This window comes from Macaca thibetana, chromosome 16 (genome assembly GCF_024542745.1).
Source record: "Macaca thibetana thibetana isolate TM-01 chromosome 16, ASM2454274v1, whole genome shotgun sequence".
NCBI lineage: Eukaryota > Metazoa > Chordata > Mammalia > Primates > Cercopithecidae > Macaca > Macaca thibetana.
This window is the reverse complement of record NC_065593.1, coordinates 19,480,999-19,493,835: the sequence shown is the minus strand read 5'-3', so window position 1 is coordinate 19,493,835 and position 12,837 is coordinate 19,480,999. Positions and strand designations below refer to the sequence as shown.

At 46.8% G+C, this 12,837-nt stretch overlaps 3 protein-coding genes across 8 annotated transcripts in view; 2 read left to right on the top strand and 1 right to left on the bottom strand.

The window, feature by feature from the left end:
• The window catches only part of SMYD4 (SET and MYND domain containing 4), a 45,528-nt gene extending 36,093 nt beyond the window's left edge, over positions 1 to 9,435 (bottom strand). For 4 of the 6 annotated variants that reach the window (XM_050763535.1, XM_050763538.1, XM_050763541.1 and 1 more), the window contains exons 1-2: positions 8,962 to 9,435; positions 7,445 to 7,590 (exon numbers count right to left, since the gene is read on the bottom strand). In XM_050763535.1, coding sequence (XP_050619492.1) covers positions 7,445 to 7,590 — 146 coding nt within the window. In that variant the 5' untranslated portion in view covers positions 8,962 to 9,435. Of the gene's footprint in view, positions 1 to 7,444; positions 7,591 to 8,808 lie in introns of all 6 variants that reach the window. The other 2 variants (XM_050763536.1, XM_050763537.1) reach the window with 2 other exon arrangements.
• OVCA2 (OVCA2 serine hydrolase domain containing) overlaps positions 7,058 to 12,837 on the top strand; it is a 219,978-nt gene continuing 214,198 nt past the window's right edge. The window contains exon 1 of the mRNA XM_050763593.1: positions 7,058 to 7,064. The gene's annotated coding sequence lies outside the window, so the exon portion shown is untranslated. The remainder of the gene's footprint in view (positions 7,065 to 12,837) is intronic.
• RPA1 (replication protein A1) overlaps positions 9,560 to 12,837 on the top strand; it is a 63,113-nt gene continuing 59,835 nt past the window's right edge. The window contains exon 1 of the mRNA XM_050763564.1: positions 9,560 to 9,711. Coding sequence (XP_050619521.1) covers positions 9,679 to 9,711 — 33 coding nt within the window. The 5' untranslated portion in view covers positions 9,560 to 9,678. The remainder of the gene's footprint in view (positions 9,712 to 12,837) is intronic.

Here is a 12,837-nt window from a genome sequence, read left to right as displayed (position 1 = left end):
TTATAGGTGTGAGCCACTGCACTTGGCCAACTATAATTTTTTGGTTTTTTTAAATGCGTAATTTTTTTTTTTAAAGATTCAACACCAGAAAAATGTTTCACATTCTGGTTTTGCCTCATTGTTTCCTCATGGTTAGATTCACATTAAACAATTTTTATTAAGAATATGGCTGGGTGCGGTGGCTCACACCTGTAAACCCAGCACTTTGGGAGGCTAAGGCAGGTGAATCACCTGGGGTCAGGGGTTCGAGACCACCCTGGGCAACATGGTGAAACCCCGTCTCTACTAAAAATACAAAAATTAGCCAGGCACAGTGGCGCATGCCTGCAATCCCAGCTACCCTGAAGGCCGAGGCAGGAGAATCGCTTGAATCTGGGAGGCAGAGGTTGCAGTGAGCAGAGATCGCGCCACTGCCCTCCAGCCTGAGAGACAGAGCGAGACTATGTCGCAGAACAAACAAACAAACAAAATGACTACATAGTTAAATCTATATACTTCTTGTTGCCTCAAATCAGGAGACATATGATGTCTCCCCAGCACTGTGGAAGCTAAGTTTGGTCACTCAGTTAAGGTGGTAATTGCTGAATCTTTGCAATGTAAAGACACCTTTCCCTTAGAGTTAAATAATCTATAGGGCCACACTTTGAGATCACGTGAAGAGCCTGTTTCCCAATGATGTTACGTCTACAGGTTTGAGCATCCACTGATAATTGCCAGAATCATCCATCACGCGGGGGTTACAAAATGGTGAGTTTTCTGATTCTACCATTATTTCTAAATGTATTAATTGGCATTCTTTTGTAAAGACAAATTTCCTCCTTTTTCTTCTTTTACTTGTTTTGTGTGAGCAATATTCACACAGACATAATATGTATCTACTTATTTTTGTTTGTTTTGAGACAGAGTCTCACTCTGTTTCCCAGGCTGGAGTGCAGTGGCGTGATCCTGGCTCACTTCAATCTTCGCCTCTGGGGTTCAAGCAATTCTTCTGCCTCAGCCTCCCAAGTACCTGGGATTACAGGCACCTGATACCACGCCCAGCTAATTTTTGCATTTTTAGTAGAGATGGGGTTTGGTCATGTTGGCCAGGCTGGTCTGAAACTCCTGAGCTCAGGTGATCCACCCATCTTGGCTTCCCAAAGTGCTGGGATTATAGGCATGAGCCACCATGCCTGCTCAAAAGTCAAATAAGAAAGTAAACTCAGATATTTACAGTACCACTATGGACTTAAATAATTTACTATCATAAACTATTACCACCATTACACTTTTTCATGGTCAAATTATGCTAATGTTGGCCAGTGAGAACCTCTTCAGACTGGTTCCTATGTTATTTTTGTTTTTGATCTAGGGTCTTGCTCTGTTGTCCAGGCTGGAGGACAGTGGTACCATCATAGCTCGCTACAGCCGCGGCATCCTGGGCTCAGGCAATTTTCCCACCTCAGCCTCCCAAGTAGCTATGACTACAGGCATGTGACACCATGCCCAGCTAACTTTTAATTTTTTTGTGGAGACATAGTCTCATTATGTTGCACAGGCTGGTCTCAAACTCCTCCTTTTTCTTCTTGCCTAAGCAATCCTCTTGCCTAAGCCTTCCAAAGTGTTGGGATTGCAGGTGTGAGTGGTGTCACCATACCTGGCCTAGGCTCTTTTTTATAGAACTCTATTCGTCTTCGAGCACTTCCTTGTTTTCTGACACAAGTTATTCCAACTGAATCAGTACAAAATAAAAACAAGCAAGAAGGCTGTGAGTGTGGATAGTGAAGTTATGAAGATTTCCTGCGACACTGTAGGAGATTATTAATTGCAGGAGTGGAGAGGTAGGGGTGGACAGTAGGGGATCTTCGGTCTCAAAAGATTTTCAACAGATGAAAGGCATCTCTTGTGGGAAAACATTCCTCAAAGAATGTCCATTGGCAAGAAAGAAAAGTGCCTGCTTGGCTTTAGACTTTAAAGGGCCAATTCCTATTTTTACCTAACAGGCATGCATGTGGAGATCAGAAGTTTAAATCTTTTTTGGTTACTTTAGATTGTGATTGAACAGACTTACAAACAGCTATTTGAGCGAACTTGTTTTTAAGGAGAGAGGGCTCGGTATGAATTAGTGAGAGACATACAGAGCAAACAAAAATGGAGGTGATTTATTAACCCCAGAGGAAACGAGAGCGGTACAACAAAGGAAATGTAATTCAAAGCATCCTTCGCGGTTCATGGGAGCAATATTTACACAGACATAAGAATATATGCACTGAATGTTGGTTCAATCAATTTAATATTCTATTGGTTATATTATAACAGTTATCATGAGGGAATGAGGGAAAAACAAAGTATAGGCCAGGAGTGGTGGCTCACGCCTGTCATTCCAGCACTTTGGGAGGCTGAGGCAGGTGGATCATCTGAGGTCAGGAGTTTGAGACCAGCCTGACCAACATGGACAAATCTCGTCTCTACTAAAAATACAAAATTAGCCGGGCATGGTGGCACGTGCCTGTAATCCCAGCTACTTGGGAGGTAGAGGCAGGAGAATCGCTTCAACTAGAGAGGCGGGGGTTGCTGTGAGCCAAGATGGTGCTATTGCACTCCAGGCTGGGCAACAAGAGCGAAACTCCATCTCAAAAAAAACAAAAGCAAAAAACAAAGTATATGCCTGTGAGTTGGGGATAAGAGAGCAAAATTACATCTAAAATTATACAAACTCAAGAAAGAGCAGTGTTTGCACTGTTTAGAAAGAATAAATTGTCAGAAGGCTGAGCACAGTGGCACCCCTGTAATCCCAGCACTTAGGGAGACCAAGGTGGGCAGATCACCTGAGGTTGGGAGTTTGAGACCAGCCTGGCCAACATGGTGAAACCCCATCTCTACTAAAAATACAAAAATTAGCTGGGCGTGGTGATGTGTGCCTGTAATCTCAGCTACTCGGAAGGCTGAGGCAAGAGAATCACTTGAACCTGGGAGGCGGATGTTGCAGTGAACTGAGATCGCGCCACTGCACTCCAGCCTGGGTGACAGAGTGAGACTCTGACTCAAACAAACAAACAAATAAATAAATAAATAAATGAAAAATTTAAATGCCAGAAGAAACAGTTAAAATAATTTAAAGTAGCTGTCTCTGGGGAATAAAAATCAGGAATAGGGAAGAGTGGACAGGGAGTTGCTGTTTTTCCTGATAAATTTTGAAGCACTATTTGATTTCTTTTCTTTTTTTTGAGATGGAGTCTCACTCTATCTCCCAGGCTGGAGTGCAGTGGCGCGATCTCGGCTTACTGCAAGTTCCGCCTCCCGGGTTCACGCCATTCTCCTGCCTCAGCCTCCTGGGTAGCTGGGACTACAGGCGCCCGCCACCACACCTGGCTAATGTTTTGTATTTTTAGTAGAGACAGGGTTTCATCGTGTTAGCCAGGATGGTCTCAATCTCCTGACATGGGCATGGTAGGCGTGATCCGCCCACCTTGGACTCCCAAAGTGCTGGGATTACAGGTGTGAGCCACCGCGCCCAGCCTATTTGATTTCTTAGTTTGTACACATATTATTCTGATAAAAAATTAAACTAAGGAAGGAAAATATTTTCACTAAGGCATCCAGTCTACATGGTTTTACAGGATTTTTCTACTAGCCTTTAAGAACCACATAATTCCTACATTATATAAACGATTTCAGAGCATAGAAAAAGGCAGGAAGCTCTCCAAATTCATTCTGAGGCTACCATAACCCACCATGGTATCAGCTGGGATTACAGGCGCCCGCCACCATGCCCAGCTAATTTTTTGTATTTTTAGTAGAGACAGGAGTTCACCACGTTGCCCAGGCTGGTCTTGAACTCCTGACCTCAGGTGATCCGCCTGCCTCGGGCTCCCAACGTGCTGGGATTACAGGTGTGAGCCACCGCACCCAGCCAAATGATTTTAAATCGGATGACTTTTATTTTTTATTTACACCACCAATCACCAATTAGAAAATGTAATTGGGGGGGAAAAGGCTCATTCACAATAACAACAAAAACCTTACAACGAGAATAAGTTGAACAAGAAATGTGTAAGACCTATATAAAGAAAACTATAAAACTTTACTTAACGATGTAAAAGAAGCCTTAAATAAATGGGAAGACATACCCTTGGATTAGGAAATTTGATATTGTCAAGATGTCAGGTTTCCTTAAATGAATCTATAAATCCAACACATTCTCAATCAAAAACCCACAACATTTTTTATAGAATTTGAGAAGTTGGCTGGGTGCGGTGGCTCACGCCTGTAATCCCATCCTGGCTAACATGGTGAAATCCCGTCTCTACTAAAAATATAAAAAATTAGCCAGGCATGGTGGCAGGCGCCTGTAGTCCCAGCTACTCGAGAGGCTGAGGCAGGAGAAAGGCGTGAACCCAGGAGGCAGAGCTTGCAGTGAGCTGAGATCGCGCCACTCCAGCCTGGGCGACAGACTCCATCTCAAAAAAAAAAAAAAAAAAAAAAAAAAAAAAAAGGAACTTAATAAGCCAATTCTAAAGTTCACATGGGGGAAATGCACACAAAATACCCAAGATATTATTATTATTATTTTTTTGAGACGGAGTCTCGCTCTGTCACCCAGGCTGGAGTGCAGTGGCACTATTTTCCTTTCTTTTCTTTTTTGAGACAGAGTCTCACTCTGTCGCCCAGGCTGGAGTGCAGTGGCGTGATCTCTGCTCACTGCAAGCTCCGCTTCCCGGGTTCACACCATTCTCCCGCCTCAGCCTCCCGAGAAGCTGGGACTACAGGTGCCCGCCACCATGCCCGACTGTTTTGTATTTTTAGTAGAGACGGGGTTTCACTGTGTTAGCCAGGATGGTCTCGATCTCCTGACCTTGCGATCCACCCGCCTCAGTCTCCCAAAGTGCTGGGATTACAGGCGTGAGCCACCATGCCCGGCCAACAAAGAATATTTTTATAAACTCCCAAGTAGTTGGAATTACAGGCATATGTCACCATGTCTGGCTTGATTTTTATAAAGCCTTATCTGTCATTTTCCTTTTTTTTTTGAGAAATAGCCTTGCTCTGTCACCCAGGCTGGAGTGCAGTGGCACGATCATGGCTCACTGCAGCCTTGACCTCCCAGGTTCAAGTGATCCTCCCACCTCAGCCTCCTGAGTAGCTGGGATGACAGGCATATGCCACCATGCTTGGCTAATTTTTCACTATGTTACCCAGGCTCCTGGGCTCAAGCAGTCCTCCCATCTCTGACCCCCAAAGTGCTAGGTTTCCAGGCATGAGCCACCACACCCAACTTCATCTTCTTTTATAGCTTCTGGGTTATGTCTTGCTTAGGATGGTTTACTCCACCATCCCAAGCAAGGCAGGAGGATCGCTTGAGCCCAGGAGCTTGAGGTCCGCCTGAACAACATACTGAGACTTTGTCTCTAAAAAAATTTAAATAAAATTTAAAAATTTAAAACCTATATACACAATTTATATAGAATGTAAATGTACAAAATTTACATTGTAAATAAGGTAAAAAAGATAAACAGATTGGGAATAATTTATATAGCAAATAACTTACATAGCAAAAAATTACACAGCTAGATTTATGAAGATCTCCTACAAATGAACAAGAGAAAGAAAGACAACCCACTAGAAAATGGGCAAGGGACACAAAGAGGCTAGAAATAAAAATGTACTGGGGGGCCGGGTGCGCTGGCTCATGCCTGCAATCCCAGCACTTTTGGAGGCCAAGGCAGGCGGATCCTCTGAGGCCAGGAGTTGGAGACCAGCCTACCCAACATGGCGAAACCCTATCTCTATTAAAAATACAAAATTAGCCGGGTGTGGTGGCATGAGCCTGCAATCCCAGCTACTCGGGAGGCTAAGGCAGAATTGCTTGAACTTGGGAGGCGGATGTTGCAGTGAGCCAAGATTGCCCCACTGCACTCCAGCCTGGGCAACAAGAACAAAACTCTGTCTAAAAAAAAAAAAGAAAAGAAGAATAACAAAAGAAGTATAACCCTAATTGTACCAAGTATCTGAACTGGCAAGGCTCAAAACTGAACTCATTATTTCATTCAATTAATATCTGAGCACCTACTAAGTGCCAGGCACTGTGCCAGTTCCTGGCACAAAGATGTCAACCTTGAACTTTAAAGGTGTGTGTTTGTGGATCTGCAAATATATAAGGTTCTGGTTTATATGACATATTAAGCACTAATAAGAGCCAGTCACTAAACTAAGAACTTTATGTACTTTACCAAACTATCATTCAATTAATGTTTACTGAGCAATTGTTTTTTGACACTGCACTATTTTTGTCTATAGAAAGACAAACAGGCCGGGCACAGTGGCTCATGCCTGTAATCCCAGCACTTTGGGAGGCTGAGATGGGCGGATCATTTGAGGGCAGGAGTTCAAGACCAGCCTGGCCAACATGGTGAAACCCCATCTCTACTGAAAATACAAAAATATTAGCCGGATGTGGTGGCATATGCCTGTAGTCCCAGCTATTTGGGACGCTGAGGCATGAGAATCGCTTGAACCCAGGAGGCGGAGGTTGCAGTGAGCTGAGATCGTGTCACTGCACTCCAGCCTGGGTGACAGAGTGAGACCCTGTCTCAAAAAAAAAAAAAAAAAAAAAAATTAGCCAGGCGTGGTAGTGTGCGACTGTAATCCCAAATACTCGGGAAGCTGAGACAGGAGAATCGCTTGAACCTGGGAGGCAGAGGCAGTGAGCTGAGATTGCGCCACTGCACTCTAGCCTGGGCGATAGACGGAGACCCTGTCTCGAAAAAAAAAAAAAAGAAACACAAACAAATACAAACATGGTCCCTTCCCTCATGAAATTCACAATCTAGTGGCAAATGCAGGCATTAGTCAAAAGAGCACACACATATATAAAGGAAAATCACACAGCGTTGTAAATGTACAGAGTAAAGATGGCCCAGCTGAGGCTCAGTGAGAGCTTTCCTGAGGAAAGATCTGGCTAATCCTGCGGGATGACAGAAGTGAATTAGTTCACAGGACATGCTGGGATAGAAAGGAACCACGAAAAGCACTTCAGGCATTTTCCATCAAAAAGAGATATTACGGGGGTGGGGGGTGGGGGGGTGGGGGGAGGGTTGGCATTAGGAGACACACCTAATGTAAATGATGAGTTAATGGGTGCAGCACACCAACATGGCACACGTATACATACGTAACAAACCTGCACATTGTGCACATGTACCCTAGAAGTTAAAGTATAATAAAAAATTAAAAAAAAAAAAAAAAGAGATATTACTGGGCCAGGCATGATGGCTCACACCTGTACTCCCAGCAACGTGGGAGGCCAGATTGCTTGAGCCCAGAAATTTGAGACCAGCCCGGGCAACATAACAAGACTCGATCTCTATTTAAGAAAGAGAGAGAGACAGAGATTACTTCAGAGCAAATGACAAAACAGAACGTTTTTCAGGTCACAATTGCCTTGTTAACGCTTCCATGTACTTACTGAAGAAGTGAAGAGGAATGAAGAAAGATATCGCTCAAGGTCTCTGCTGTAGAAATGGTGAGCTGAATGGACTTCGGGAGTGAAGCCCACTTTTGAAGCAGGTATGATTTCCACTCATCCGCAGGCAGACCCATGCTGCTTTCCATCTATACAATGAGGAAGAAAATAGGAATCTCACAAACGCACGATTTTAGAAAATCAAGAGTTTGGCCCCGTGCAGTGGCTCACACCTGTAATCCCAGTACTTTGGGAGGCCGAGGTGGGTGGATCATGAGGTCAGGAGATCGAGACCATCCTGGCTAACACAGTGAACCCCGTCTCTACTAAAAATACAAAAAAATTAGCCGGGTGTGGTGGCGCACGCCTGTAGTCTCAGCTACTCTGGAGGCTGAAGCAAGAGAATCACTTGACTGGGGAGGCCAAGGTTGCAGTGAGCTGAGATCACGCCATTGCACTCCAACCTAGGCAACAGAGGGAGACTCTGTGTCAAAAAAAAAAAAAAAAAAAAAAAAAAATCAAGATTTCATTCAAGGAAGCCTAAAGCAATAAAATCAATTCTTGTGGTATTTTCCTCTAGTTTACATGCTAAGGAAAGATCTATATTCTCTCACAGCAATTCACTCAACATCCTTCCATTCAGAAATATTTACTGAAAGACTACTTTGTGACAGGCACCATGCAGGTGATGGTTATACAAAGAGGAAGCAGACTAGATAGCTATCATCCGTGTCCTCTTAGTCTTTTTTTTTGTGCGTGAGACAGTCTTGCTCTGTCCCCCAGGCTGGAGCGCTGTGGCACGATCTCGGCTCACTGCACCCTCTGCCTCCCAGGTTCAAACAATTCTCCTGCCTCAGCCTCGGAGTAGCTGGGATTATGGAGTGCGCCACTACTCTTGGCTAATTCTTGTAGTTTTAGTAGAGATGGGGTTTCACCATGTTGACCAGGCTGGTCTCGAACTCCTGACCTCAGGTGATCCTCCAGCCTGGGTCTCCCAAAGCGCTGGGATTACAAGTGTGAGCCACCGCGCCCGGCCTGATCCCCCTAGTTTCTCAAGTCTGAAACCTGAGACACTTCCCCAGATTTTTCTTTCTCACCCACCCCAGCAACTATTCAATTAACAGGTATTTCTCTCTCTCATATAGTTCAGCGTTCTCTTTCAACCCCCAGGTCATTCCTTCGGTTTAAGTCCTCACCATCTCGTCTGGCATTCTTCCTAGAGTGTCATAATTAGTGTCCATGCCATTGGCACCCCCCCCCCACTTTCAATCCAGCCTCCAACACTGAGACAGAAGTCAGTGCTCTGCCTTAAATTCATCAACGCTACTCCAAGCATATCAGGAAGCCCAGGACAAAACCGTCCTTACTTGACCCTTGGCTGACTTTCTAATTCTCAGGTCTCACTTGTTCCTCTGCAGCCTTGCATACTGAACTACTCATTGCGATCCCCGGCTTGCCAGGCTATTTCATCTCTCCAAGGTTTTGGCAGAGGCTATTCGTGCTTTCCGGACCAATCCTACCCTGGCTTATGGAGTCCACCTGGAAAATTCCCACAGGTTCGTTCTTCGACTCGGTTCAAACGGCACGTCCTCTGGGAAGGCTTCCCTGATTTCCAACACTCTTGGGGCCTGTACCACGTCTACCTGGCGCTGGGGCTACTCACGGCATAAAGTGCCCCCACACACTGTCCTCTTCTCCACGGACAGGGACCAGGTCTGATTCCCCTTCGGAGACCCCCCCCTCAACGGTGCCAAGCTCAGGGTTTGGACCCGGTCGAGAAGTCAGCCCCGCGTTGCTGGAGGAACCGGGTCACTGCTGCGACTCCATTTAGCAGCTGAGGTCTCAGGGAACAGCTTTAACCTCCTCTGGGCTACCAACCCGTGCACTGGCCGGAAACCGAGGCGAGAAAGCCTCGTGAGCCCGCTCACAGGCGCCCGGAACTGGGCCGCGGACTCCCTCCCCGCGCCCGCGCAGCTCCTGGCGCGCCCCTCGGCGCCCCGCCCCGCGCCCCGTGTTCCGCGCCAGGCCTCCCTTGGGCCCGCGAGCAAGTCACGTGCGCCGCGCCTCGGCCAATGTGGCGGCTGCGCAGCGCCCGGGCCCGCCCCTGGGCCGCGCGCACGTCGGGGGCGGGAGCGGCGCACGCAACTCCTCGGGCCAATAACTGCGCAGCGCGCGGGACCCCGGTGGGGAAGCTCCAGCTGTCGCGGGGTCCGCGCGGGAGTCGGGGCGGCGGAGCCATGGTCGGCCAACTGAGCGAGGGGGCCATTGCGGTGAGGAGGTGCCGGGGGCCGGGCCGGCGGTGCGGGATGGCTGCGGCCCCAAGCCTAGCGGAGTGGAGAGGGGGAGGGGAGCCCGGGGCGACGGGGGATGAACGCGAGGGGAGGAGAAGGCGGGGGGCGGTGGGGACCCGCCGATCCCCCGTCTAGTGTCATCACCCCCTCCTCAAAGCATTCTTCTGATCGTCTTTGAAACATGCTCACGTTTTTCCTACTTAAGAACAAAGTAAATAAATGCTTGCCTTTTTCTGGATCTTCCACCTGCGGCCACTTTCTGTTTCTTCTCCTTTCCTGCCCCGCAGCCAAACTTCTTGTCTGGTTTCAGCCACTTCCTTTCCTCGCCTCTCATCAACTCTTTAACCCACTCCAGGCATCCCCTTGATCGCTGTAGAAAACCCCGGCTCAAGGGACCAGTGTCCTCCAAGTTGCTAAATCCAGCCCTTTTCCGTTTTCAGCTTACCTGAGTTCTCAGCAGCGTTTGCTTTTGAGCCCTGCTTCTTCTGGTCACACCCTCTTCCTTGGGTTTTAGTGGCTCAGCTTGGCGGGTCTATCCCCGTCTTATTTGCAGGCCCCTCTTTGTAAATTTTTGTTGACTCAAGGCTCCCTCTAGGCCCTCTTGACTTCCAAAGGCAATTTCTTTTTTTTTTTTTCCTCCAGCCTGGGCGACACTCACTGTGTGAGTGTCACACTGTGTCGCCCAGGCTGGAGTGCAGTGGCGCGATCTCGGCTCACTGCAACCTCCGTCTCCCGGGTTCAAGCGATTCTCCTGCCTCAGTCTCCCGAGTAGCTGGGACTACATGTGTGCGCCACCACACTTGGCTACTTTTTTGTGTTTTTATTAGAGACAGGGTTTCATCATGTTGGCCGGGCTGATCTCGAACTCCAGACCTCCATTGTGTCGCCCGCCTCGGCCTCCCAAAATGCTGGGATTACAGGCGTGACAAATTTCTTTGTACTGAGCCACCTTTACTCTAAAAGACAAACTTCTATAATCTATCTGCTTATTCCATGCTTCAGAGGCTTTTAAGTTCAATATACATATCCCAAAGCAAATTCGTTATCTTTCTAAGTCTGGGCCTCTTGATCCCTATCTCCACGAATGGTACCATTATCTGTTCAATTCAGTGCTAACCAGAGATTGAGAAATCATTCCTCCTACATTGTCCATCACCTGGGCGTCCAGTTCCTCACCAAGCGAAGTGTATTGTACCTCCGCGTAGATCTACCAAGCCCACCGGCTTCTTTCCATCCATACTGGCACCATCTTTTTTTTTTTTTTTTTTTGCCTGGGCTGTTCACTTCCACTCAGCATACGTTCCTGCCACCATTCCCATCCGCAGCATACTCTCAGCCTACTCTCCAGTCACCCCCACATTTTTTTTTAAATTTAGATTTCTGGTATTTTTCATACTCCTCCCTTCTTCCATGGGGCATTTGAACATTTTTTTTTTGAGACGGAGTCTCACACTGTCGCCCAGGCGCCCAGGCTGGAGTGCAATGGCAGGATATCGGCTCACTGCAAGCTCCACCTCCCGGGTTCACGCCATTCTCCTGCCTCAGCCTCCCAAGTAGCTGGGACTACAGGCGCCCGCCACCATGCCCAGCTAATTTTTTGTATTTTTAGTAGAGATGGAGTTTCACCGTGTTAGCCAGGATGGTCTCGATCTCCTCACCTCATGATCCTCCTGCCTCGGCCTCCCAAAGTGCTGGGATTACAGGCATGAGCCACCTCGCCTGGCCGAACATATGTGCCCTTGAGTATTACATTTTGTCGCTTTGTATACTTACTAGGGCTTTTCTTTTTTTTTTTTTTTTAAGACAGGATCTTACTCTGTTGCCCAGGCTAGAGTGCAGAGGCGCGATCTCGGCTCGTGGCAACCTCCACCTCCCGGGTTCAAGCGATTCTTTTGCCTCGGCCTCCCAATTACAGACGTGTGCCACCACGCCCAGCTAATTTTTGTATTTTTAGTAGAGACGAGGTTTTGTCATGTTGGTCAGGCTGGTCTTGAACTCCTGTCTTCAAGTGATCTGCCCACCTCGGCCTCCCCAAGTCCTGGGATTACAGACTTGAGCCATTGCACCGGGCCGTAGTTTTTTTTTTTAAATGACAGTCTCATTTTTTGTCTCTCAGGCTAGAGTGTAGTGGTACGATCATAGCTCACTGCAACCTCTAACTCCTGGGCTCAAGTGATCCTCCCACCCCAACCTCTCGAGTAGCTGGGACTACAGGTGCATGCCACCGTGCCCAGCTAATTTTTTTTTTTTTTTAATTTTGTGTAGAGATGGGGTTTCACCATCTTGCCTAAGCTAGTCTCGAACTCTTGGCCTCCAAACAGTTCTCCTGCCTTGCCTCCCAAGTCTTTGGGATTATAGGCATGAGCCACTGTGCCTGGCCTTGTCCCTTAAAACGAGTTATCCATTTGTAAACAGCTGGTTTCTTTGGAGCATTGTCCCCATATACTTTTCTTTCATAAAGCATTGGTGATTTCACCCTTCTTCCACCCAAGCTTCACCTTGAATTTGGTGTTCATTGTTGCTTCCATTTTAGCAGAATTCGTGTTGCTCCCATGGGACTCTTTTCAAATTGATGTCTAATCCTTCTTAGTGCCTCACACTAGATCTTGTTCAGACACGTTATAACAAGTTAGTATGAGTTTATTTCAGTGCAAAAAATTTTTGAAATGCATGGATAGTTTTTTCATAATGCACATTTTTCATGTACTTTTTCAATTCCTCTCATATACGCGTGTGGTTTTAAAATCAAACGGAACAGAAAAGTGTTTATGGCCGGGCATGGTGGCTCACATGTGTTAATGTCACTTGGGGAGGCTAAGGCAGGAGGATCCCTTGAGGCCAAGAAGGAGTTTGATACCAGGCTGGGCAACATAGCAAGATCCTGTCTCTATTTCATTTATAAAGAAGAAAGAAAGAGGTGTTTAATGTAATTACTGACCTTCTGCCCTACCTTGTCCGCTTCTATTCCACAGAAATAACTGCTTTTTAGAAAAATCACTGTCATTGACATTTCACTTACATATAGTAAATTGTACCTTTTTTTTTTTTTTAAGCAGAGTCTCCTGTTGCCCAGGCTGGAGTGTAGTGGCGCAGTGTCAGCTCACT